The sequence below is a fragment of the Podarcis filfolensis genome, assembly GCF_964270895.1.
Source record: "Podarcis filfolensis genome assembly, chromosome: 12".
Classification (NCBI taxonomy): Eukaryota; Metazoa; Chordata; class Lepidosauria; order Squamata; family Lacertidae; genus Podarcis; species Podarcis filfolensis.
In genome coordinates, this window is record NC_139614.1 from 38298830 (window position 1) to 38323293 (window position 24464).

Consider the following 24464-nt stretch of genomic DNA (forward strand, 5'->3'; position numbering starts at 1 on the left):
TCATAGTCTGATTTTTATATGGATTAAAAATCATGCCTTATTTCTCAATGCTTTCTCTTTCCCCTGCTAAATTTAGGTCATAGAATGCACCCTTTGGGTGATGGTGCCCAAGGTGGACAAATGGGTAGTGGAGGAGATGGAGAACGATGGGGGTCAGATAGAGGACCAAGAAGTGGCCTCAATGAACAAATTGCAGTAGTGCTTATACGATTACAAGAAGACATGCAAAATGTCCTTCAGAGATTGCATGCATTGGAAACACTGACAAGTTCACAGGTAAGATGTGCTTGTATTCTATAAAGTTAGGGTGATGTCCAGTGTTAGTCCGACTTTACCTCAGTGCTCCTACTCGGAGCATGACTTAGTTGGAGATCATCCTTATTCTTTATTTTAAAAAGCTTGATTATTGGAGTAATGTATGTAAGCATGTGTGTAATGTAGTGGAGTTTGTATGTAAGCAGGCTTAATTGCAAAGGATGGATGGCAGGGAAGAGGTGGCAAAATCATCACTCCCGGCAGAAGTGTTCCATTTCATGATGTGAGCAACAATGTTACGTTGCAATGTTTCAGAAACCACAGTAGGAATATAATGTGAAGCTGTGAGTATAAATTTGAAACATAATTTGTCACTGTGTTAAATTTGTGTTTTATTTGCAGGCAGGAACTGCAACCATACATTCAAATAATCAGACTCCCTCACCTGCTAAGGTAAGATCTTACCTACTTTCAACAGAGCAGCTTTGATTTTTATGTTGGCTTTCCTTTGACTGTATGTAGATTAAAATGGAACTTTTCATAACACAATTATCTTAAAAAGAGGTCAAAAAGCAGCGTTTTAAATGCTGTTGCCTTTTGTCTCCTGTTAATTTGATCCATTTGTTTTAGTTATTACCCTGATTAATCTCAAATATTTTTTGCAAGACAGATCTACAGGAGGAAATTTTAAAGCAGTTCTAAATGTAGAGACTAGGGAGGAATATACAAGTGACACAGTGCCCATTTGGGGCAGAACATACAGGTTCCAAATATAAATTCTTAGATAGTTCTATGTCTATGCAGACATTTACCAACATCTTATATAACTGGAGAAATTATTTTTTTATGTGTTATTTTAGAGACCTTCCTGGTGGCCGTTCGAGATTTCTCCTGGTACTTTAGTCTTTGCTGTTTTCTGGCCATTTGTCGCCCAGTGGCTGGTACATGTGTATCTTCAAAGGAGAAGGAGGTAAGACTGTCAATCCTGTTAGATTTGCTAATTTACTCTGCTAATGCACGAGTCCATGCTGCCCTTTGGATCTTTGGCCTCTCCCTCTCAATTTCCTTTCTTGATTGTGTATAATCTTATCAGCACACAAGGATTTTTTTCACAAGGACCATAAAGATTCCATTTTATATTAGAGATATATCTTTTCACACAGATAGTGTTTTGCTGGAATAGTACACCAGTCACAGCAGAATCTTATGCCAAGCTGCCTCATGTGTTGCACTTGCATAGTTTGTTGAGTAGTCAGTGCTGTCCAGTGGTCAAGTCTTAACTTTTTTCTCAGGCTTATTATTAGGTATGAGAGTAATGGACAGACAAATGGAAGATTTGTCCTGATATCACTTGAATTTGGGGAATACTTCTCTTGTTTGGTATGAATTTAGAAGTGCAAGCTTAATGTGAAATACGTTTTGCCATGAATGTATTCGAACTATTAACAATAAGTATTTTTTTGTTGGAAAATTTTCACTAAAGTTTTTTGCCAAGCCAAGCCTTGTATATATATTATATATAAAAGGGACCCCTGACCGTTAGGTCCAGTTGCGGACGACTCTGGGGTTGTGGCGCTCATCTCGCTTTACTGGCCGAGGGAGCCGGTGTACAGCTTCCAGGTCATGTGGCCAGCATGACTAAGCCGCTTCTGGCGAACCAGAGCAATGCACAGAAACGGCATTTACCTTCCCGCCGGAACGGTACCTATTTATCTACTTGCACTGTGTGCTTTCGAACTGCTAGGTTGGCAGGAGCAGGAGCAACGGGAGCTCACCCCGTCACGGGGATTTGAACCACCGATATATAGATAGATAGATAGATAGATAGATAGATAGATAGATATAGATAGATATAGATATAGATATAGATATAGATATATAGATATATAGATACACACACACACACACACACACACACACACACATATAATGGAGTTGAAGAGCCCTTGTATCTGCTGATTTTCTGGACATTTCACCAACAACGGTCATGTTACAGAAATGTGTAAAGCAGCTTATTCATTTTAGTATTAAAATGAATAAAGTGAAACAGTAAATGGTATTAATCAGGGATGGTGTAATTCTAAGTATTTTAAGGCTTAGAACAAGAATATTGTAAAATGTTTATGGGTAAATGAAAGTGTTGGGGTAGCAATTTTGCATGCAATTCCATCAAACTCAACAGACTGCTAAGAAGAAACACTTAGGATTGCATTTCAAGTTGGTGTTTTCTTCTCCCCTTCTCAGAAAACAGAACTGAGGATTCAATTCCTGATTTTACTTAAGGACTGCTAGCATGGAGACTCTGGAAGGTGAAGTAATTTAAGAGACCTGCAAGAACTGCAGATGCTGGGATGGCTACATCTTTCTTCTATTTTTTCTCCCTTTTGCACTACCTGGCATACCATACATGAATGGTCCCTTTCTCTTAGGTTACAAATAAATACAACTATCCCATCCAGCAATCACATGAACCCTAAATTAATTGTTTTGGAATGTACTTTTTGGATGAACAGTCTGTAGAGTTGAAGGCTATTACTGCAGCATCTACTGAGAGTGTTTCTTCTTCCCAAAGCTGGAATGAAGAAGTTCCTTCAATTAATGAAAAACAACAAAACAATAATGAAAGCCTGTGAATTGTTATTTTTAACACAATTTATTTTATAATGCCGCAGAAGACTTTCCACATAGCATACAAAACATACAATAAGCTGAGGAAACTTTAAAGTCTGGAATAATCCAAGTATCTGGATTGTATGACTGCAATTAACATTGTAGCTCTGGGAGATCTACTATATAAATTGCTGCTACATAGATGAGGTAGTTTTTTAGGAAACAAATCAAGGGTTTGAAGCTGTAGATTGTACTTCCATGGGGACCATCAGTGCGTCTTTAAAAAACAAGTCAAGCATCTTAATTTGTTAGAACAGCAGTCAGAGTTTGAATATGGCACGATAGAGTCAGAATAAAGAATAAAGTACGTAAAATGGCCCTGGCACCCCCTAACTTACATTGTCTTATTGAAATCAATGGAAGAAGAATGCAAGTACAGTTTATTGTAAATAGTCCTTAATGTTCAGTTTTAGAAGTTGCATAATATTAATTTAGAAGGTGTTCAAAATGCATGTTAAAAACTTACACTGCTGTCCCAGGAAATGTATAGAAACGGGCTGTTGTGAATGGATTGGCTCCAGTGTTAGGGCAATAGGAAGCTGCTGCTGCTGCAGGAAAATCCTACATCCAATACCTTAAAGGTGACTAAGCTGTGCTACATGTGCAGGCTAGACCTGGTAAAAGGGCCTCTATTATATATTTTCTCACTAGGGTTATAAACCTATGACTATTACCAAATACAGCAGGTGAGGCTTGTATGATTGAATGTTCCTCCATACCAGAAATTCCACATTATTTTAAATAAAAAAAGAGAGCTTTTCCCTACCACGTTTCTGTGTGGAGGATTTTTTTAAAAAATTGGGACAAGCATTCAGTCTTCCGATCTGCTGTTAGTAGTAGTGACAGTCCTGGCACAGATTCAGCTGGTGTCAGTGTAATTTTGCCCCTCGACTCAAGCCAGTTAGCCCCTTCCTGCTCCCATGGCTAATCAGCACTGTCAGCTTAGACCACTGTGTGTGTGTGTGTCTGCATGTGCACACATGCACATGTGAGTACTCTAAAGCAGCAGTTGGCACCCAAACTTTTGTTGCATTTGCAGCTTAGGGCCATTGCTTTTTAAAACTTTAGGACAATATTTCTATTGTTTTAATTTTTTTTACATACCTAATTGCTGCGGCATTTTCTGATACCCGGGCCCTTTACAAGTGCAAGTCTCTTTCCTTTAAACACTTTCAAGACAATTTTAGCATTGTCACTTTATTAGATTTCTACTTGATTAGATACCTATTTGAATATAACAGCCTGATAATTTCAGTAGTAACATCTCAGACTACAACTAGAAGGGGCTTTTCTATAGCAAACGAGAAAGCTAGCATTTAACTAACATTACATTTCGTTATATGATGTTATAAAAATCAACCTAAAGTGATTGCTTTTCAGTTTGTGTATTGAAAAAATAGAAAAACGTATTCTAGACCTGTGAAAAGAGCAGCAACTCCACAGCTGCTTACTCCTTCATGAACCTACTGCAATCAACTGACCTACTTTAAAGTAATTTCTGGACTGTGACATTTTTTGCACTGTGTAACTCTTCCGAGTGATGCATTACAGAAAGCTCATGGGCAGTGTTGCATCTGCTCTGATGGCAAGGTCTTGAAGAAAAGCACCTTCATACCTGTTATATGCTATATAAATAATGTAATTACAGGAGTTAGAATTTCTGCCTTGTTTACTAGAACATGATTTTGAAGTTTTAAAAGTTAGTTCATCTTAATCTACTGTAAATAACATTTAATAAAGAATGACAGGTGCATTATCCAAGGACATTTTATAACTGAATGATTGAATGAATGTAACATAGGCCTGTTTGAAGTTTTAAGATTTCAAGGTTCTCAAAACAGTGACCTGGTTAGAATATGACAATAAGAATACTCTTGTCCTAATTGTTCCAAGTTGCTTTATTCTCATCAAGGATGAAGGGGATCAGCTTCAGAAAATATGCTTTCTTAAAAAGGACAGTCTTCCTGCTGTTTCACAGCTGGTTTTCACCAGAACGTGAGGGCACAGCTTAAGGAAGGGGAAGTAGGAGAGCAGTTGTGGAAATAACAAAACTTTCAGTCTTCCCCAAAGGGTGGAGGGTGACAGCAGCATGTAAACTAGGTAGTGTGTCTTCAGAACAGGTAAGTACTCCAGCAGATTGTCAAGTTTTGAGACTCTTTCCTCTAATAAGCCATTGGGGTTCAACTGGTGGGTTGAGAATCACTAGTGGGTCATGGCCTGACCCAGGGTGGGTCACAACAGGAGCGCTGTCACCATGCAAATATATGGTAAAAGATGAAGAGATGGGCTTCCATGTCTGGGTTAAAAGTGGGTCCTGGGCCTGAAAAGGTTGAATATACCTGAAGATACCATCACCACTGATTATATGAAGGAGGAAACTAACTGGGAATTGCAAAGTAGGTAGGCTCTGAGAGCAAGCTAGCTCACAGTTCTCATTTTATTCATTTGCACTGACAGCTCAGTTGTTTCAAAGCATTGCTCCATACATCTTACAGAATACCAGTACACCTGCTGAAAGTATTGTGTAATCATTTATTCTGGGCTGTTAAGATCAATGAATAACTTCACACCTTTATCATTTATTAATTGCATTTACTGGCAGCAGTATGTAGGAAGGTGTTAATTGCTGAATTACTCATATTGCCTACAGGTAGAAAACTGGCATTATACAGGTGGGATAACCTCTGTAATGACTGCTAGATAATTCAGATGATAGTTTCATTTTGAACATGATAATATTTTGAATTAAAGATAGGTAACAACAACAAAAATAAAATGACAGTTGACTAGATAGGTAATAGGCTGATTGATGGCATTGGTGAGGACCTAAACAATGTTCATAGGTAAGGTGGGTGGGAGAAACAGACCTTGACAATGACATTAGCGATAATTTAGTACATTGGCAGCTTAAGCATCAGGGCAGGCAGTATACAAATTACCTAAAGTATGTGGAACACAATGGGATAGGAGCATCTTCAGGCTGCTCCATAGGCACAGCTTGAAAAGTCAGAAAACAGTTTTGAATTCAGTCTGTAAAGTGGCTGAATTGGAGGCACCAAAATAATCACTATGCAGTTAACCTCCCAGGTATATTCAACAATAAAGCAGCTCTTCCTCCCAACGTTTGAAATTTTGTTCAGTGTTACTGTGTTATACCACCATTAAATACGTAATACTTAAAGACTTACATAAGGTGCTGTAAGTAGACTAAAAATATAGTTCAGAAGCTGTTTGGAATGAATGGTTTCAATACAGCTTGTAAGAAATATATATAAATATATATGCAGAGTTAAAAGCAAATCAGGTTTTAAAAAAACTTAGGTGCTTAGAAAATAGAGAGTAAAACTTAGGTTAAGGAAGCTTCTTAAATGTGCCATTCTCTGGAAAATAATTCCATTTTCCCGTACTACAAGCTGAATCCAGATACTGTTAGATGCTGAGCATTATTCCTAGCTTCAAAATAGGAAGTATCCGTTTCATCATTTGGCTGTGGTATGAAGGGCATGGTCTGATTATGCAGATTATCCCAGTCCACACCATGAAAGAGGGGGTGAAGTTTCAGCTCTGGAATAAATTTTTTAACAAAGGTTAGATTTCTTTGCATGAACACCTTGCACTTTCCAGCTTTTTTGTCTGATTCTGGGTGTCTGCAATGTATTTTTTCTTAAATTTGTCTGACTGTATTTAGAGGTATAAGACTGAAATTAAACGTCTGTCTTAGTAAGGGTTTGCCAACGTACTCCTGCCCTTATAGATTTGAAATGTTTTTTCAAAGCATTCATCAAAGTTCTCTTTCTACAGTAGGTAGCCCTAAGCCAGCACTTTGTTCCCAGAACTTGCATACTCTAGACAATATGAAGCAGTCTCTAGACAGCAACTCCATGATGTGTGGATTTGATAAACCAGATTCACACTAACAGGAAAAAACAGAAGCAATAAGGCAGTGTGGTGTAGTGGGTAGAATGTGAGGCTGGCTCAGGGAATCTGGGATTCAAACCACTGCTCAGCCATGAAGCTGACTAAACAAGCCATGGCTGTATCTCAGCCTATCCTACTCTTTTGAATTGCTACAAAGGTAGAAGAGAGGCGAGAACCACATACACTGCTATGGGCTCCATGGAAGAATAAATAAAATGGTTCTTGCCTTTCACTGGATTTTCATCTTGTGTTGTGATTTTTGTAACCTGGCAGCTACAGTGTTGGGCTGACCATCTTCATGCATGATGACTAGAAATGGCTATAGCAGACAGTTTTCCCTCCAATAGCATATGTACTCAAACTGCAGGTTTCTAAATTGCTAAAGAAAAATCATAATGGTAACATTAAAGAGATAACTAACATATACTAACCCTTGAGTCCAGCTCGCTTACTGCTCTCAATGGTTAAAAGAACTTCTATTGCATTCTGAGCACCATCTGACAATTTCTCTTCATCTTCAGGCCACGGAATATCTAGAAACACACACAAAAAATCTCTGTACTTATGCTGGACCAACAACCTTTGAAATTAATTTTGCTCGAAAGTAAGGTAATTTACCCCTTTTCAGAATATTCTGGAATACTTGTTGTGGTGTTTCATCATTGAATGGTGGAATTCCAGTTAAAAACTCATACAAGCAAACTCCAAGTGCCCACCAGTCTACTGCAGGACCTGAAGTGAAGAAAGTCAACATAAATTGACCACCATGAGAGGTATTATGTAAAGGTGTATTGCCTGCAAAGATACCGAGCACCCAAACACCTGTTATTCATGAAAGCAGCATACAAGGCAGAAATTGTTTTCTAATCACCTTCCCTTTTCCCTTCTGCTATTCCCAATATGTTAATGTTTCCTTAAAACGACGGAAGGCAGAGCAAAGCAAGTCACCTCCCATTCTAAACCACCTTGGGACTTTCAAAGACCAGTTGTGTAAGCAAAGAAAAACTCAAAAGTCTGCATTTCTTAGGTTTTAAAAAGGAACCAAGCACATAATTTAGAGCAGTGCTGGCCAAACTTGTCTCTCCAGCTGTTTTTTGACTACAACTCCCATCATCCCTAGCTAACAGGACCAGTGGTCAGGGATGATGGGAACTGTAGTTCCAAAACAGCTGGAGGGACAAGTTTGGCTACCACTGATTTAGGGCCACATATTCAAAATAAATTCTGAGTTGACTAATGATTGCAGAGAACAAGTCATTAGTATAAAAATACTGTACTTTTCTGTGTATAAGACTAGGTTTTTTTAACTTAAAAATTATGTTTAAAATGGGGGGGGGGAAACGTCTTATACATGGATAGTGCATGGGGGGGACGGACGTGGGATTGGTTTATACCACGAGCCGGAGATTGTCAGCAGCATGTCATTTGTGGCTGCGGCAAGGGGTGGTGTTGATTGGCTGTCGCTGCGGCAATTGGGCAGGCAATTGGCTGCTTCTGCCAGCGAGGAGACATATGTTAGGAGGGGCAATCCTCTCCCCAAAAAGCTCAACAACTCTGGGCAATCTCTCCCCATTTTCCTAATTTTTAGTCCCCCCAAATTGGGGGCGTCTTATACAGGGGCTTGTTATCCACGAAAAAGTACAGTAAACCTTTATGTGAATATCTAGTGTAGAAATAGGCACCACAGAAGCTCAGACTCAACAGGAAGTTCTCTCTGCAGTGCTAATAGGACAGCATATGGCGAACTTCCACTTACTTGCTCTTTGACAGCTTTAAGGTTTACAAAATTACGCCTAGCATGGAGAAGGTGGACAGAAAAAAGCCCCACCCCCTTTTCATAACACTCGTGGTCATCCATTGAAGGAGAATGTTGGAAGAATTAGGACAAATAAAAAATACTTCTTCACTCAGCTCCCCCAGGAGGGCAGTGATGGCCACCACCTTGGATGGCTTTAAAAGAGGATTAGACAAGTTCATGGAAGAGATGGGTATCTGTGGCTACTAGACATGATGGCTTTGCTCTACCATCCATAGCTGGAGGCAGCAATACATCCAACCACCAGTTGCTGGAAACTACCTGAGGGGAGAGAGTTCTTGTGCTCATGTTCTGCTTCCTGGTTTCCCACAGGCATCTGGTTGGCCCCTGTGAGAACGGGACACTGGGCTAGATGGGCCACTGGCCTGATCTTAACAGGCTATTGGTATGCTCTTAATGAAACTGAATACTGATCAAGGGCAGGCAAAGACCAAGCAGGCAAAGCTGTTGAGACACCACAAGCCATTAAAAAGCAACATGCACCCTGCAGTTGCTGCACAGCTAAAGCTCCAGACAGCCCATCATGTCAGGAAGGAAGGATGTACTTGCTGTGAAAACTTGCTTGTACTGCAGATGCTGGTACATTTTCCGGCTGTTTCACCCACCCCCACTGTCCAATGGGTTCTCAGTACACAGCGGTGAAACCACCCAAGAGTATGTGCTTGTGTGCACGAATACAACAGGTGAACTGAATGACCCTAGTCATCAGACCTCAGCAACTTCGGTAATTGCATAAGTTTCTGCCAGCTGGTAACAAATTGTTTGGTTCATACATTCTATCTGTATTTGAATACTCAACGGCAGATAGTCAGGAGCATACACATGAGAAACCAGCCCATTCATTTAATCAATATGGTAGTTTTCATATGAAATAAAAACTAGGTGTATCAAGTTACCTAAAGCCTCTTTCTACAATTCAGTTTAGCTCTTGATTTCTAATAAATATATATCCAGCAATCAGTGAAGCAAGTAGCATTTAATAATGTGAGAGGATTTTTTGGGGGGGGGAGTAGGAATATGCATAAAGCTGTCAAAGTCTAATAAGATCACATCCTATAGGAAGTGTTGAGAAAACTGTATTTCATATTTGATAAAATGGCCACATTTTTCAAGACAAGTTTCCTGATTTTCACTACAAGACAACCTTATATGGTTAAAAGTCTAATGGCACACAATTCCCACACTTCTCCATTTATAAATGACACTGTGGCCATAACTCCCAGCATTATTACTTTTCTTCCTGTCCTTTCTATCCTTAGACTCTGCTTCTATATATCCTCAAGCTGTCCTTCTCCCCCGATGGATCTGTGCAGATTACACCAACTTCTTTATCCCAATCTTAAATGCCAGTGTAGATGGATCCCTCTTGGTATCCATGACTAGACAAGGAGCTGCAGACAGCAGAGGACCCAGTTTGCCCACCTCAGCTCTAGTATGTGTTTTGCTGAAACCAGATTGTCCTATTATAGGGAAACTATGCTCAAAAGAAGGATTGTAACTTGGGTATGTTGGTTTCCTCCCATGAGCAGCCAACATTAATTCCACAGATTTTTCCAGATGATTAGTTATGTGCTATTGCTACTGCATGTTAACATTTGCAGGACAGACCTCCTAACTGCAATTAAGAGTGGTAAAAGGAATTAGTATGTTTCCACCCTCCACATTAGATTTGTTCTTTAAAATATCACCACCATCATCTCTATGCAGCAGGTTCAGAAAACAAAAGAATGGAGCACTCTACTAGGATTACAACACGGCATTTGTAAGCAAGAAAAGAAGGACAAGGAAATGTTTTATTTATTGCCAGTATGGTCAGGAAAGAACAATGGAATTCAAGATCTTCCATGGAATGGGTCTTATGCCATATTAAATGTGCTGGATATTAAGATGCCACGGTGTTTTTATTGCTTCTTGTTGCTGCTGCTGTATATTTATTTCTGCCCCGCCCCTTTCCCTGACGGAACAGGGAAAAGATGCAGCAGCAGAAGCTGATACAGCTATATGCCAAGTCATGCGGATCTCTCACTTTCTTTCATCTTAAACAGTGTGATCAAATTATGCTTTGACTGTTCTGTTAAGTGCTATAATCAAACTTACCAGTGACCTGAACTCCTGTGTGTAAAAAAAACAAACAAAAAACACCAGGGAAACATTTTGATAAATATATATAAAAAACTTCATTACATTGCACTCAGTTTTTACATTTTTCTAACGAGTAACTTTTTTACAAATTCACCAACACATGGTATTTTTATAAAGACAAGTATCCTAGCTTTGCTTCCTTAAAATGGTTAACTTAATATATAAACACACAATGAATATTTTGCTACATTGTCTATTTATCACATACTAGCAGAGACTAGAGGACGGTTTATAAATTTTGCAGGATCAAATGGCAATACTTGCAAACTATATTGCTCCAGGGTGCAACTCAAGGGTTGTATGTATGAATGCACCTGCTTAAGCTAACAGTGCACATACAGTACAAAAAGCAGCTAGTTAAGGATAACCATATTTTCTTATGCACTTGCTTCTCTCGCATTGGGTCATACCATTTTTATTCCTGTCATTCTGAACTGGTGCAAATCCAGAAAAACCTAGCCAGGAGAACAAACCAAACTATTAACCCATCGTTTGATCCTGTTTTGTTCCACCCCAATGTGGGAATAAATCATAGTTCAAAATCATCTGCAATGGAATTTAGACCATCCATAATTGTGATTTAATGAAACACTGAAAGCAAAAACTTTCACTTTCCTTCCCACATGTGCAAAGAAAATTGAATTTAGGAAACTTTTAGGATAATAGTGCAATGAAAGACTAAATAAGGAAAAGAAAACACCCTTAACCCTTAGGAACTTCTAAGGTTAAACACAGATTCCAGTAATGTCTAACAACAAAGTGCTCTCAACTGCAGTGAGCCAGATCTCACTACAAAAATGAGAAAATGTGTGTAACAGATACATTAAATTATACTGCAGTTTGCTTACCATGAGCCTTTGCTAAGAGGAGCTCGGGTGCCAAGTAGTCAGGGGTTCCTAAAATGCGTTCTCTCTCTACTGGAGTAGCTCCTCTTCGGACACTCTTGGGGGTCCTGTATGGTGTACCACTGTTTCCTTGAGGGGTCTGATGTCCAAGAATAGATATATCAAACACAGGTATCAAACAAGCTATAAGTTTCTACTTTCACACTGGCTGTAGGCTCAATTACTTGAACTGTGGAGCCGAAAAAGCATCCAGCAATGATGGACCCTCTGAATCTAAGCCTCTCAATACTCATGTGAATCCAAAGTGTTCAATACTACCTCATCCTAATGAGGACTTCTCGAGCAAAAAGGTTTTCCAATTGCCTCCTTTTGTGCCAAGTCTTTCTCACATTCCATTAAGAAATGCCTTCACTGAATATGACCGTTTTAAATGGTTTTAAATAATAAATGACATTTGTCTTATCAAGGCTTCTTGCTACACATGAACAGTGAGTGTGAAAGGAACGAGAGGTTCTGAATCTTTATTTCTAGAATCCATTATGAAGCTAGACCAACCACTCAAGGCCAATGAAGCTATGGATGTGTCAAATCTATAGAAGAGATGCACTCATGAAGACTGAAAGATGTGCCTGGGAACTGCATCTCTCCCATAAGATCTACTCTTGGGAACTTCTCACCCTTCTTCAAAGAGGCCACCAGCAACTCTTATTGATTAGTCTTAACCCAATGACTTCCAGGGATGTATTTTTCAACAATGCCCTCTATGATCAGTTTTATATGCAGCTTTTAGCAGTAATTATAGTTAATCCATAAAAACATAGGAGGCACTGTTTATGTATCCAGAAAGTAAAACGTGTTCATTTTTAAGGCATGAACATCACTAAGACTAAACTGCACCATTTGACCAAGATGCTCTTCCTAAAACAGCACTGAAGAAAATGCACAACAGCCACAGAGAGCAAAATCTGTCAACAAAACAGATTTGTAATGGTATTTGGATGCCACCTTTCCACAGTTCAAACTATGCTCAAGGTGGCTTGCAACATATAAGAAATAAGTAACTGCAACATAACAAAAGTGGTCATAAACAATAAATAAAACATCAAAAACACACAACTAAACTGAATAATTTCCACATAAACCACAAGATCTAAAATCAAGATACAGAAACCTCCAGCAACAAAAATCCCCAAATAACACGCCAGCCCAAGAGTCTGTTCAGCAGCCTCAGCTTTTGTAGTTGGAGTTAAGTCAGGGCCCTGCCCTCCCAGACCAGGCGGAAAAGGCCTACAAGGCAGTGACCAGGTCTTCCAGGACTCACAACAGTATAAGCATGTGAAAGGGATCGTGCATAAATGGACTAACTCCACCCTCTAGATACTAATATGCATGGTTGACATGTACCACTACCCCAGCCAATGCACAACTGACATCAGTCCAAAAGGAGCTCTGCATAGATGCACATGCATTGGGCTCCCCATATTGAAACATAAATTCTGATTGACAACGGTTCATGTTCCCATGGAAAGATCACTATACGTGTACATCATAAAGGGCTGGGGGTTTGGGCATTGTGTGCATTAGCATACAGTGGTACCTCGGGTTAAGAACTTAATTCGTTCTGGAGGTCCATTCTTAACCTGAAATTGTTCTTAACCTGAGGTACCACTTTAGCTAATGGGGCCTCCCGCCGCCACTGCACAATTTCTGTTCTCATCCTGAAGCAAAGTTCTTAACCCGAGGTACTATTTCTGGGTTAGCGGAGTCTGTAACCTGAAGCATCTGTAACCCGAGGTACCACTGTATAAAGCTGAGTTAGCCCATTTAAGATTGGAAAGCCTCATCATGCGTTCATACGTATGAAGAGGACTTTGCTTAGTTGCTCCCACTGATTTGTCATTTGTGTAAATGGGATCTACATTCAACTAAACTTTCACCAAATGAAAAGAAGAAATGTGTACCCATCATCTTCAAGTTAACTGCCTCCTTCAGAAACTCCCTCAAGGCCTACAACCATTTCACACACAATGACTTCCCTGCACAGGAAATTATACTGTAATACACAAAACCTATTTCAACACATAAGTGGCGCCCATTGACTGGCAGTAAATTCCCCATGGTGTGGTCATACACATTTTCACCAAAGTACATACAAGGTACTCACATCTTCTAAATCTGTGTAGGAATGAGTTAGATGTGGAACGGCTAGAGCCTGTTCCTTCTGCCAAGAAATATCACCAGTGATGTATCCATTTTTCTCAATATTTTCATATTGCAAAGTATTGGGGGGGGGAGTTAATTTCTTCTAAATCACTTTGGTTATTTGCCTTACAACCAAGTATTATGTTCAAATACACCATTATGAATCAAATGTTGTTGGAAGAGGAAGGAGGGGGGAGGATCAGGCTAAGGAGCCTACAGTCCATCCACCCCTTTGGGGAAGCTGGATCTGCTGGCCGCCTAGCAGCGTTGTCCCTGCTGGGGGGACTGGAGGAGGCAGAGGAGGAAAGGAAGGGAGCCCTTTCCTTTCCACCTCCCGCTTCGCTGAAGAGGCGCTGCGCTGCTTTGCTCAACCCAGCAGAGCAAGAGGGAGAGCTGCGCAGCGCCTCTTGGTCTGCTGGCTTCCCAGCGAAGCAGGATGAGGGGCGGAAGGGGCTCTGTAAGGGCTCCCTTCCGTCCCTCATCGTGCATCGCTCTGAAGGCATCACAACAAGAGGTGCCGTGCAGCTCTCCCTCTTGCTCTGCTGGCTTCAGCGATAGCTGTGCAGCCTGCATTCGCTCCATAAGACGCACACACATTTCCCCTTACTTTTTTGGAGGAAAAAAGTGCATCTTATAGAGCGAAAAATATGGTAACTGAAAAGGCAGCTCTAACTCTGTCCCTTCAATAAGGGCATTTGACTTGTATCAAGTGGCCCTTTGATACTGCACAATGTTCAATAAGCCTGTTTCGTACCTACCTGAAATACGTTGTAAGGTGCTCCCTTTTGTGCAGGTGTAACAGTCATGGGATAAGAGCCACTGCAAGCAGAGATATCCATTCCTTCTACAGTCATCCAGCTAATTCTCGAAGGCTCAGATGTATTAGACACACTGATCTGACTGTTGTAACTCCGAAAAGCAACCACATTTTTCTTTAAGAGTTTCAGTGCCTTCATCTCTGCAGATGAAGAGCAGTTAATATCAGTGTGCATTTCAGTGACACCTTTCTGCTCATGATACAATGGTTTGCTCTCTTGGACAGCATGTACTTCTTCACTTCTTGGCAAGGCATCTGAGCAATAAGGTGATGTTGTTGACATGTTCTCTGTTTTTAGCTCCTCAAAGGTGAGATCTTTAACGCTTCCATCGAAATCGGAAAGGCGCTTTTCCAAGTGACTCTCTGCAGTAGATACTTCTCGAAGGGACAGATCCGAGTCTACACTCATGCTTGCTAAAGGCTTTTCATCATCAATGGATAAGAAACTGGAATTCATGTGTTCCTTTTTCTCATTTTTTTCACAATCTGCATCTAGATCATGCATGAGATTCTTTGCTATTAGAGGATTGGCTGGTTTGCAACCCCTGTTTTGTTCAGTGCAACAGCAGTCTTTTGCTTGAGCTTCATTTGTACAGGTCTCTTGCAGGTGTCCATCAAGTTTTAAAGAACAGATTTCAGTTGTTAAACCTGTGCCTTGTTTCTCTGGAATTTTACAGCCCCGTTTGTATTCTGAATTGCATTTTTTGGCAAGGATCCGTTCTTGTGAAGGGCTGGTGTCAATTGATTCAAAAGATCTTTTGACACCTCGCATCTCCAACATTGTCTCCTTATCTCCCAAAAGGGACAAGTGGTAACTAGATTTTGCAACCTTTTTGGTCAGAGCAGGTTGTTCTGTACAGCCCTTTTCTTCCCATTCTTTATATTCTGAAAGACATTTTCGGCCGAGGTCTTTAATAGCGCTAGTCCTTATAGAAATATCACATGAGTCAAAATGTCCAATCCGTCCTTTGCGCCTGTTCCCAGAGTCATTGCTACTAATAGGGGAGATGACAGACTCCAGTGTTTTCTGCTTTAAGCCTTTAGCATCATTGACAAGCAGAAAATTTGTATCCTTGGCCTTCTCTGGTACATTCTCTTTGCCTGGGGCAGATGAGAGTATATCTTCTGCTTCCTGAAAATCAAGTACTTCCAAATGTATGAAAATGCTTAAACAAATTAATAAATTATACAAACTTATTATACTATTCCCAATCCTCCTTTTAGTCGAGACCCCCTGTCCCAGGGCAGCTTAACAACATACTGTATATTAAATTTGCAGTAGATTAAAACAAAAACCATACACAATTAAAAGGAATACAACAGCAACACAAAACTGTTGCCCTCCAATTCAAGTGCTTGCAGAAAGGGTTTGGTCTTGGCTGCTTGCTTGAAAATCTAGGCACCAAGACTGAAAAGGCTTTGCTTTGTGATACATCATACTTCAGATACTTCAGATAGCTTCTGGGGTGGAAGGGGGCAGGAGAGAGAATAGAACTGGGCCCTCAATACAGACCTGAGTGCCCAAGAAGATTTGTATAGAAAGGGGCAGTCCTTAATCATGGTGGTTTCTAGTTTGCATTTTCCCAGCCAATATCATATCCACCATACTGAACACTTAACAGGTGGAATAAAACACTTTACGAACAATACACTCTGCTGCACATACATTACACTTAAAAAAAGAGCTGTATAATCGTACAGTAAAGAAGTCCTAGGTGCCTGTTCTGGTGATACTCCTTTTCCCCTTACTCCAAATCTCCTATGCATCGTAAAATCAAGGGCAGATCTAAGGTTTCTTCATTCTTACAGGAGCACCATAATCTTTCTATTTAGACCCTATGTGAAAGCAGAACTTGATTTGTTGCTCCAAGAGACCTAATAATAATAATAATAATAATAATAATAATAATAATAATAATAATTTATTATTTATACCCCGCCCATCTGGCTGGGTTTCCCCAGCCACTCTGGGCGGCTTCCAACAAAACACTAAAATACAATAACCTATTAAACATTAAAAGCATCCCTAAACAGGGCTGCCTTTAGATGTCTTCTAAAAGTTTGGTAGTTATTTTTCTCTTTGACATCTGGTGGGAGGGCGTTCCACAGGGCGGGTGCCACTACCGAGAAGGCCCTCTGCCTGGTTCCCTGTAACTTGGCTTCTTGCAGCGAGGGAACCGCCAGAAGGCCCTCGGCGCTGGACCTAGTTCGGGGCTTGTGTTTCTTTGCACAGCAGCATGTTTGAAAGAAGAACAGGAGAAGGTTATGTGAGCCCTAGGATTACTATATGCCTACCTTGGAATCTGCTTGTACCTGTACTGAAAAGCCCAAGAAGATAGAAGGTTTAAGGACTGCCCTTCTGGGAGGTTAACTTTTTTAGGCTTTGGAATGTGGTACAATGCCCTCCTCACAGGGTAGATTCTGAATGATTTATTTAGAGGAAAGTTAGAGGAAGGAAAAAAGAAACCATCAGAAAGAAAAGAAGTTGTCCTGACCTGCACATCTTTTTCCCACCTGGGGCTGCTGCAGCACTCTGACTCCATGCTGGATAATTGGGTGCGGGAATGGCTACTGGCGCTGGAGGTCCCAAACCTTTTCCTGCACTGATGCAGAGTTGGGGTCAGACTCCTCACAGGCATTCCTGGTGTTACAGCCGAAGAATCTAAACCTTCAGAAATAGCAATTCATGTTTTTATGAAGACACAAAAAGCACTCTAGCCAGTTTCACGGCAAATCTGCTCAACAGTGAGGGAAGACTAGAAAAAGTATGTAACTATCAGCTTGCCCTGCCTTACAGCCTCCCCCTCACAATTCCAGAAGAATTCTTGATAATTATTCTTACTGTGACATTCAATATGAATAATACAATAGAAGTACATTATGCAAGTGGCAATGAAGCAAGGTCTTATTTCAATTATTATACCCAAGCTATAAAAAGCAGTAATATAAATGCAGTCAAAAGACAAAAAGGGGGAAATGGGATTCGTGTGCAATATGGAGTTCTGCCCGGTGGGGAGGGTTTGAATGTGGTTGCTACACTTGGTCGCTACATTACACTGGCACCAAGATTAGCCACTTATCTGGAGGAAAGAAACCATCTCAATAAATAATATGAAAGAGAAAAGAAAACAAGGCAGTCAAGGCAGCTAGAATGCCCACCCATCTATCCTGGAGAATAAAACTGCATTCACATCACAGCAATTTGGTTTCTCTGTTGAAGGCTGAGGCTAAGACAGGCCCCAAATCTCAAAAGTTTGAAGACTATTCGAATAAAACAATGTGAACCCTAGTTCTGTACATCTGAATTTCTTTGGGTTCAGCCACCAGAAACCTTTCTGGGCAGCTTACAATACAGAAATACAGTACACAGGCAGTGACCATTTTAGGCATGTCCAATATACGCATAACCACATGCATGCACACTACACTGAAGCCGGAAGTGTCACAAAAAGGGGCAGAATGGGGCAGGGTAGAGGCAGAATGGGGTGTTTGCAGGCTTTCTCAATGGTGTTTCAAATACAGGTATACGCAATTTCACTTAAATGCACATAACCCCTACATAAATTGGGAGTTGCCTGTACTAATAATAAACACCTACAAAGCACCACCACACACAAATCTCAAAGCTGCACAAAAAGGAGCATAAATGATAATGAATAAATTAAAAGTTAAAAGAACCTGGAGCTGGGAGGAGACCACAATAGACACTGATCAATTCCTGGGAGTGGCCTTTTGTTCCAAAAATGGGTCACCACCGCCAAGAAGGCCCTTCCCCCAATCACCACCTGCCACATCTCTGATGGCAAGGGCATTCACAAGAAAGTATTTAGACATATGAAGACTCTTTTATACTTACATGCTTTCAGTAGCTTGTTTGACACAGAGCTGTAGTCTTTGTGGTTCACAGATAGCGGCGAAACAAATCGTTGAGAAAGCTGAGGTGTATTTCCACAAAGAGGGCTTGGACTAGGTGCATGCACTGTCCCTGCCACTGGGGTATACTGTCAAAATGGGAGAAGCTTGTTCAACAGATACACAAATAACCAGATACAAGACAGTCCATAACATATTATTATTACAGTCCATAACATTTTATTATTTCATATCCTACACACACATCACTTGATGTAACTGGATCTTTGCAACGAAAGGTTCTTTTAACATTCTTTATGCCAGGGACGAAGAAGTTGTAGCCCTCCAGATGTTGCTGGACAAGAACTCTCATCATCCCTGGCTATTGGCCATGTTAGCTGAGCTTGATGGGAGTTGGGGTCCACAACGTATGGAGGACCATAGACTCCCCATCCCTGCTTTACAGGGAGAAGGAAACGTCAGCTGAAATTCAGGGACTGTCTAATACTCCAAAAGATTGAGAACTTTCTCAGGAAATTTATTAGAACCAGGAAAAGAGTTGCGCTCACGGGTTGAGAAACATGCTTTCCATGTAGGAAGTCCCAGGATCAATCCCTATCATTCTGTCTAAAACTGCCAGTCAGTGCAGACAATACTGAGCTTTATGGACCAAAAGTATAAGCCAGCTGCCTATGTTCTAATCATCTGGGAAACAGGAAATTATTTTGTGTACTTACAAAACCCAAGGAACTGATGAGGGACAACACTTGTCCAGGAGTGCGTGAATAGTCTTGCATAGGCTTAGACATGGATGGTGTAGTGAGAATATCCATCATATTTAGTTCTGAAGAAAGAGTAAGAGTATTAGGACCTACTTTATAATTGGGTTTTAAAAAGTGTTTTTAGACTGCAGTGAAACGCAATTAGCTCTAACTTTAGACTTGGCTATAGGCCGCATATGAACAGTAGAAATGGTGACAGGAGCACCAGAAAGTTGAGGAAATGATTTAACATCATGAGCTAGCTTGTAGATAACACTAAGCCAAACAATGGTTTAGTGTGAATATGTGGTTCCTGGAGAGAAAATGCTGTAGCTACAACACTCTTCCCTCAGTCATCTTGAGTCAAGCCATCATTTAGCTCATGGTTTGTCTCGCTCCAGGTAAACCATAAGCTGTAACAGAGGCTTAGGTTTACAGCAGAGGTGGGGCAATTCTGGCCACCAGGGGGGTCTGATCTGGGCTTTGAGGCAATTTTCCCACCCATCCCCTGATGCAGGGACGACAGGGCTTAATCCTGCACTGTCTGCTGGGGGAGACAAACCACAAGCCCAGATTCAGATAGCACACTGAGCCAAACCATGGCTTAAGCTTATGTTAGTACAGCAGCAAGAGGTCCTGGGGAGGAGCACAGTGGTCACAATTTCCTCTCTAGGAACCCTCAGACTTGTGCATTTGTTCTAAGCCATGGTCTGACTTAGTGTTATATTTGAACCAGCGCTACATCCAAGTCTTTCCTCCATCCCCAACATCTCCCTTGGATGTCCCATCACCTGAGGGAATTAATTGTGCTGTACTGAATTGTTATAATCTGTGTAAGATGCACTGGGGATTATCTGATAAAATTGTATAAATCTTAGTACATTGTTTAGCTGTTTATACTTGCACTTACCAGTAGAGGTCACTGCAAGCCAAAATATTACTTTATTAAATTCCATAAGCTTGAGCATAGTAAAACGAAAAGCAGCTCCTCCCAATGTTGGTTTTTTGGCAATGTGGAGAGTTCCAAGCTTCTCCAAATGTTCAGTTAAATAAGAAAAAAATATAGGCATGTTAAAGAGGCTTGTTTTGCATATAGCTGGCAGCAGTTCCCACACTGTGGCTCTTGGAAAATAACTTGAAGAAATTGCTTCTTTTGATCTACACAGAAGCATATACCTAAGGAAGGTCAGGATTGCTACTGAAGATGAAAAATATATGTGAATCAGACTGAAGAAGTTTTACAGGGGGGAAAACTTAAACTGAAAAAGCACAAAAATGCTTACATTACACCTTGCAAATATTTCCGTAAGAGTCACCAGCCTGAAAAACTATTTGACTTTCACATATGCCAGCATTTAACTTACGGCACAATCATATGCTTGTTTACGAGGAAGCAAGTCCTGCTATTCAAGGAATCCTACTTGCTAGTGAGTGTTTATAGCAGCTTTCCTCATCCTGGCATTTTGGATGACCATTCCCATCAGTCCCAACCAGCATGACCAATGGTCAATGATGATGGAATCTGCAGTCCAAAACATATGGAGGGCCTCAGGTTTGGGAAAGGCCGGTTTATAGGATTGAAGCAGTTGTCACAAGCAAACTGGAGGGGAAAAATGAACTTCTCCAACTTAAAAAAAAATGTCCCTGTCTGGTCACCTACAGGTGATGAGGCAGACTTGTTAACAATGAATCTTGGTACATCTAAACTAATGATAAGCATCAATATATATCTGGGAGAATTCCAATCATCTCTTAGATACACACACATATACACATGTGTACGCATGAGATGGGCTACGGTGTATACATGTCTCACCTCTATTCAGAGTAACTCTGGAGAGACCAAAGTCTGTCAACTTAATGTGACCCTCATTAGATATCAGCATATTGTCTGGCTTCAGGTCTCTGCAGGTATAAAGAAAATGAAATAACATTGCAGCACAGATGCAGGTGGCTTATTGTAACATGGGGCACTGTTTTCAGAGGTCACTCCCCACTTCCCACAAAAAGCTATCAAAGGAACATTCATCCATGCTAGGTCAGGGTCAGCAGGTCTATGCACCAAGTAGCTTTCATAAGAAATAAGTCTAATAAGTTTGCATGTAAAGGACACAAATCCCTGTGCTTCAAAAGAGGAGGGAATATTTGTCCTATGTTAGTAGGGTTATTTTTTGCCACTAAGTATGATATAAATGCAATAAATAACAAAAAAATAAAAACAATAAGGAGGTGGTAGTGTAAACTCCAGCAAGACACCTCAACAGGTGCATAGGATTTTTTCTTCCTTTGATGAGGTTTTGCATTTATGTTAATATCACTTACTGGAAAACAAAATACCATTAGGAGAACAAACTAAGTGACAGATTTGATTCCTTGAGGAACTGTGTTGAACTGCAAAGGCAACAGCTAGACTGACATTAAAAGTAACATAAGAGGGGAATTCAATTCTGCCTTGTTTAAACACCCGCAGTCTCCCTGGTCTCAACTAAAAGTGAATGAAATGCAGCAAGAAAGGCATCAAAAACCAATTTTACCTGTGGATTATCCCATGCCTGTGAAGGTAATCAAGAGCCAGTGCTACTTCAGAAATATACTTCACTGCCATTTCTTCATCAAAATAGCCGTATATGTGAAGAAGAGATTTAACATCTCCACCAATGAGATACTCCATTACCTGCCAGTGAAAAATGTTACTATAAAAGACATTCATTGTGCTCTTAGATCAGAGATAACATCTATTATAATTCTATGCTTGGAGTGTGGGTGAAGTTCCTGAGTTCCTTATATTACTGTTTTCTAGAATGCATGCCAGTTTCTAGAGAGGCCATGTCAGAAGTCATGATATAGGCAGAAAAGGAAATTAAATTATGGGGATTTTTAAAAGGGCCAAATCAATGGTGCCTTAATACAGAGATATACTTGGGGTCTCTACAGCTTGTTTCTTTTCCAAGTTGACTATCTTGAGAAAAGGTCAAAGTTGGTCAAGAAGAGAACAGAAAACAAAAAACAAATTTGAAATGTTTTTAAATGCTACCTTTCAAAGAAGAAAGATTTCTCTAAAACTGGTTGGGGAGCATATTTTGGAAGCTATCTTAAGGCACTGTAAGTAGTTTACTCACCAAGTAGACATTGTTGGCAGACTGAAGTGAGTAGTATAAGTGCACAATGAAAGGACTTTTACTGAGAGCCAGGGCATCTCTCTCTGCCTGCACCTGATGGACCATATTCTTATTGATCAGGTCAGCTTTTTTTACTACCTGTAAAGCAATACATGAACGGGTTGATAAACAGAGGAGGGAGGAATTCATTGTTTGTTTGCTTTTTAAAATGTTTTCATCTATCCAATATGTCACGCTTTCAACAGATACTTACGTTTCCAGCATATCAAACCAAGTAATAAGAAATAACTGAAAATGCTATTACTGATAACTGGTAAAATAAAGGCATACAAGCTAATACAGCAAATCTGAAACCTAGGGGCTAGTCTCAACTCACTTACCTGAGAATAAGCCCTACTGAATTCAACAAGCCTTCTGAGTGGACCTAGTTAAGATTGCATTCCGAAACAGTAACAGCCAATTGAAGCCCAATGGGTGCCTAGCTAAAGTGAAAGAAAGTGTATATTTGCTGTTATTAATAGCTTGTGGAAATAGTTGTGGGGAGAAGGGAAGGAGGCCTGGAGCATAACTGACAGCATGTGACACCTGTAGGCGGGGCCTCCTTGGCTAGGAGCCACCACAGAAAAGTCTCTATGTCTCTTGTCTCCACCCTCGAGGAGGCGGGAAGGCACCAGTCAGATGGCAAACAGATGAAAAATATAGAAGAAGAAGAAGGAGGAGGAGGAGGAGGGCCGGATTTAGGTATAAGCTAAACAAGCTATAGCTTAGGGCCCCACTCTCTTGAGGGCCCCAAAAGAATTTAAAGGAAAAAACCTGGATGTACATTTTCAAAATATAAGATAAAAAACAAATAAAATAAAACCTACATACAGCAACAATGTTTTGTGTTGTGTAGGGTCCTATTTGTTATGTGCAAATGGCTTTAGATACCTATTAGGTCCATAAATTACCATGCAGTGGTACCTCGGGTTAAGTACTTAATTAGTTCTGGAGGTCCGTTCTTAACCTGAAACTGTTCTTAACCTGAAGCACCACTTTAGCTAATGCGGCTTCCTGCTGCCGCCGTGCTGCCGGAGCACGATTTCTGTTCTCACCCTGAAGCAAAGTTCTTAACCCGAGGTACTATTTCTGGGTTAGCGGAGTCTGTAACCTGAAGCGTATGTAACCCAAGGTACCACTGTATAGCATATATTCAACACAAAAAACAGCGACAATTTGTTGTTGACAAAGGACAGCTGGACCTAGAAAGGGCCACATTACCTTCGGTAGCTTAGGGCCTCATCAAACCTAAATCCGGCCCTCATAATAATAGTAATAACAATAATAACATAAGGAAGCCGGTGGACACTGCAGCGCGGAGGCCGCTCACCTTGACAGCGTACAGCTTCCCCGCTTTGCGGCCCAGGTAGACCTTCCCGAAGGCGCCTCGGCTGATGGGCTTGACGATGGCGAAGTCCTCGATGGAGGGCGGCTGGGGCGCCGCACCGCGCCTCGCCCGGGACGAGCCGGGCGCCGTCTCCTCACGCAGGCTGCTGTCCTGGGGAGGCGCCGCCGCCGGCTCCACCGACCCCATTCTCGCCTCCCTCCTCCTCCTCCTCCTCCGCCCGCTCTCTTCCTCTCCCGTCCCCCCACCCGGCGCGGCCCCAGCCCCAGCTTCGCCCCGCGACAAATTCAAAGCTAAGCTCCGCCCCCCCAGCGTGCGTACGTATGACGCCGGACGTCAACTGAAAAAAAAGGGGTGGAAACGGTCCGCACGCCGGACACCCGGCCAAGTCGTAGAGGTAGACTCGAATTAAGAGGTTTTCGACAAACACTTCCGGCTGAGCATCGGCAGCTCTCGCCCTCCCGTTGGACTTCGAAAAGCGAAGGATATTGTCGCTTTTCAACACCACAGGGCGGGGCTGCTGGTCTGATATTCAAGAGACAGGGCGTGTTCGTTTCATCAGATGTCAAACAGATAAACAACTACAGTATATGGCTTTTAGAGGACATATGAAGGAAGGGGTGTTTTTAATGCTCGCTGTTTTACGGTGTTTTTTATATTTTGCTGGAGTGGCTGGGGCATAT

General features: G+C 41.0%; 2 protein-coding genes across 5 annotated transcripts in view; one reads left to right on the forward strand and one right to left on the reverse strand.

Moving 5' to 3' along the window:
• ACBD5 (acyl-CoA binding domain containing 5) overlaps positions 1–4681 on the forward strand; it is a 30475-nt gene extending 25794 nt beyond the window's left edge. For both annotated transcript variants that reach the window (XM_083579822.1, XM_083579821.1), the window contains exons 10-13: positions 77–276; positions 658–708; positions 1116–1225; positions 2500–4681. In XM_083579822.1, coding sequence (XP_083435948.1) covers positions 77–276; positions 658–708; positions 1116–1225; positions 2500–2512 — 374 coding nt within the window. In that variant the 3' untranslated portion in view covers positions 2513–4681. The remainder of the gene's footprint in view (positions 1–76; positions 277–657; positions 709–1115; positions 1226–2499) is intronic.
• Positions 1235–24042, reverse strand: MASTL (microtubule associated serine/threonine kinase like). 3 transcript variants are annotated; one of them, XM_083579446.1, is made up of 13 exons: positions 23767–23985; positions 22398–22535; positions 21813–21952; positions 21095–21183; positions 19255–19361; positions 18522–18666; positions 17161–17333; positions 14607–15797; positions 11650–11785; positions 10757–10771; positions 7462–7575; positions 7275–7376; positions 1235–1542 (listed from the first exon to the last, which is right to left on the reverse strand). In XM_083579446.1, exons 1-13 carry the CDS (start codon positions 23968–23970, stop codon positions 1532–1534), a joined length of 2565 nt encoding a protein of 854 aa, XP_083435572.1. In that variant the 5' UTR covers positions 23971–23985; the 3' UTR covers positions 1235–1531. The 3 variants fall into 3 exon arrangements, with proteins under 3 accessions (XP_083435572.1, XP_083435570.1, XP_083435571.1); XM_083579444.1 differs by lacking the exon at positions 1235–1542 and adding an exon at positions 2897–6489 and having other exon boundaries at positions 23767–23983; XM_083579445.1 differs by lacking the exons at positions 1235–1542; positions 10757–10771 and adding an exon at positions 2897–6489 and having other exon boundaries at positions 23767–24042.
• Positions 24043–24464: the final 422 nt, after the last annotated feature.

Coding starts and splice junctions, on each gene's coding strand:
- MASTL (XM_083579444.1), bottom strand. CDS start 23,970: ATGGGGTCGGTGGAGCCGGCGGCGGCGCCTCCCCAGGACAGCAGCCTG. Junction 19,362..21,094: donor CAGAGTTACTCTGAATAGAG/GTGAGACATGTA, acceptor CTCTTTCTTCAG/AACTAAATATGATGGATATT. Junction 6,490..7,274: donor TAAGCGAGCTGGACTCAAGG/GTTAGTATATGT, acceptor AATTTATTCCAG/AGCTGAAACTTCACCCCCTC.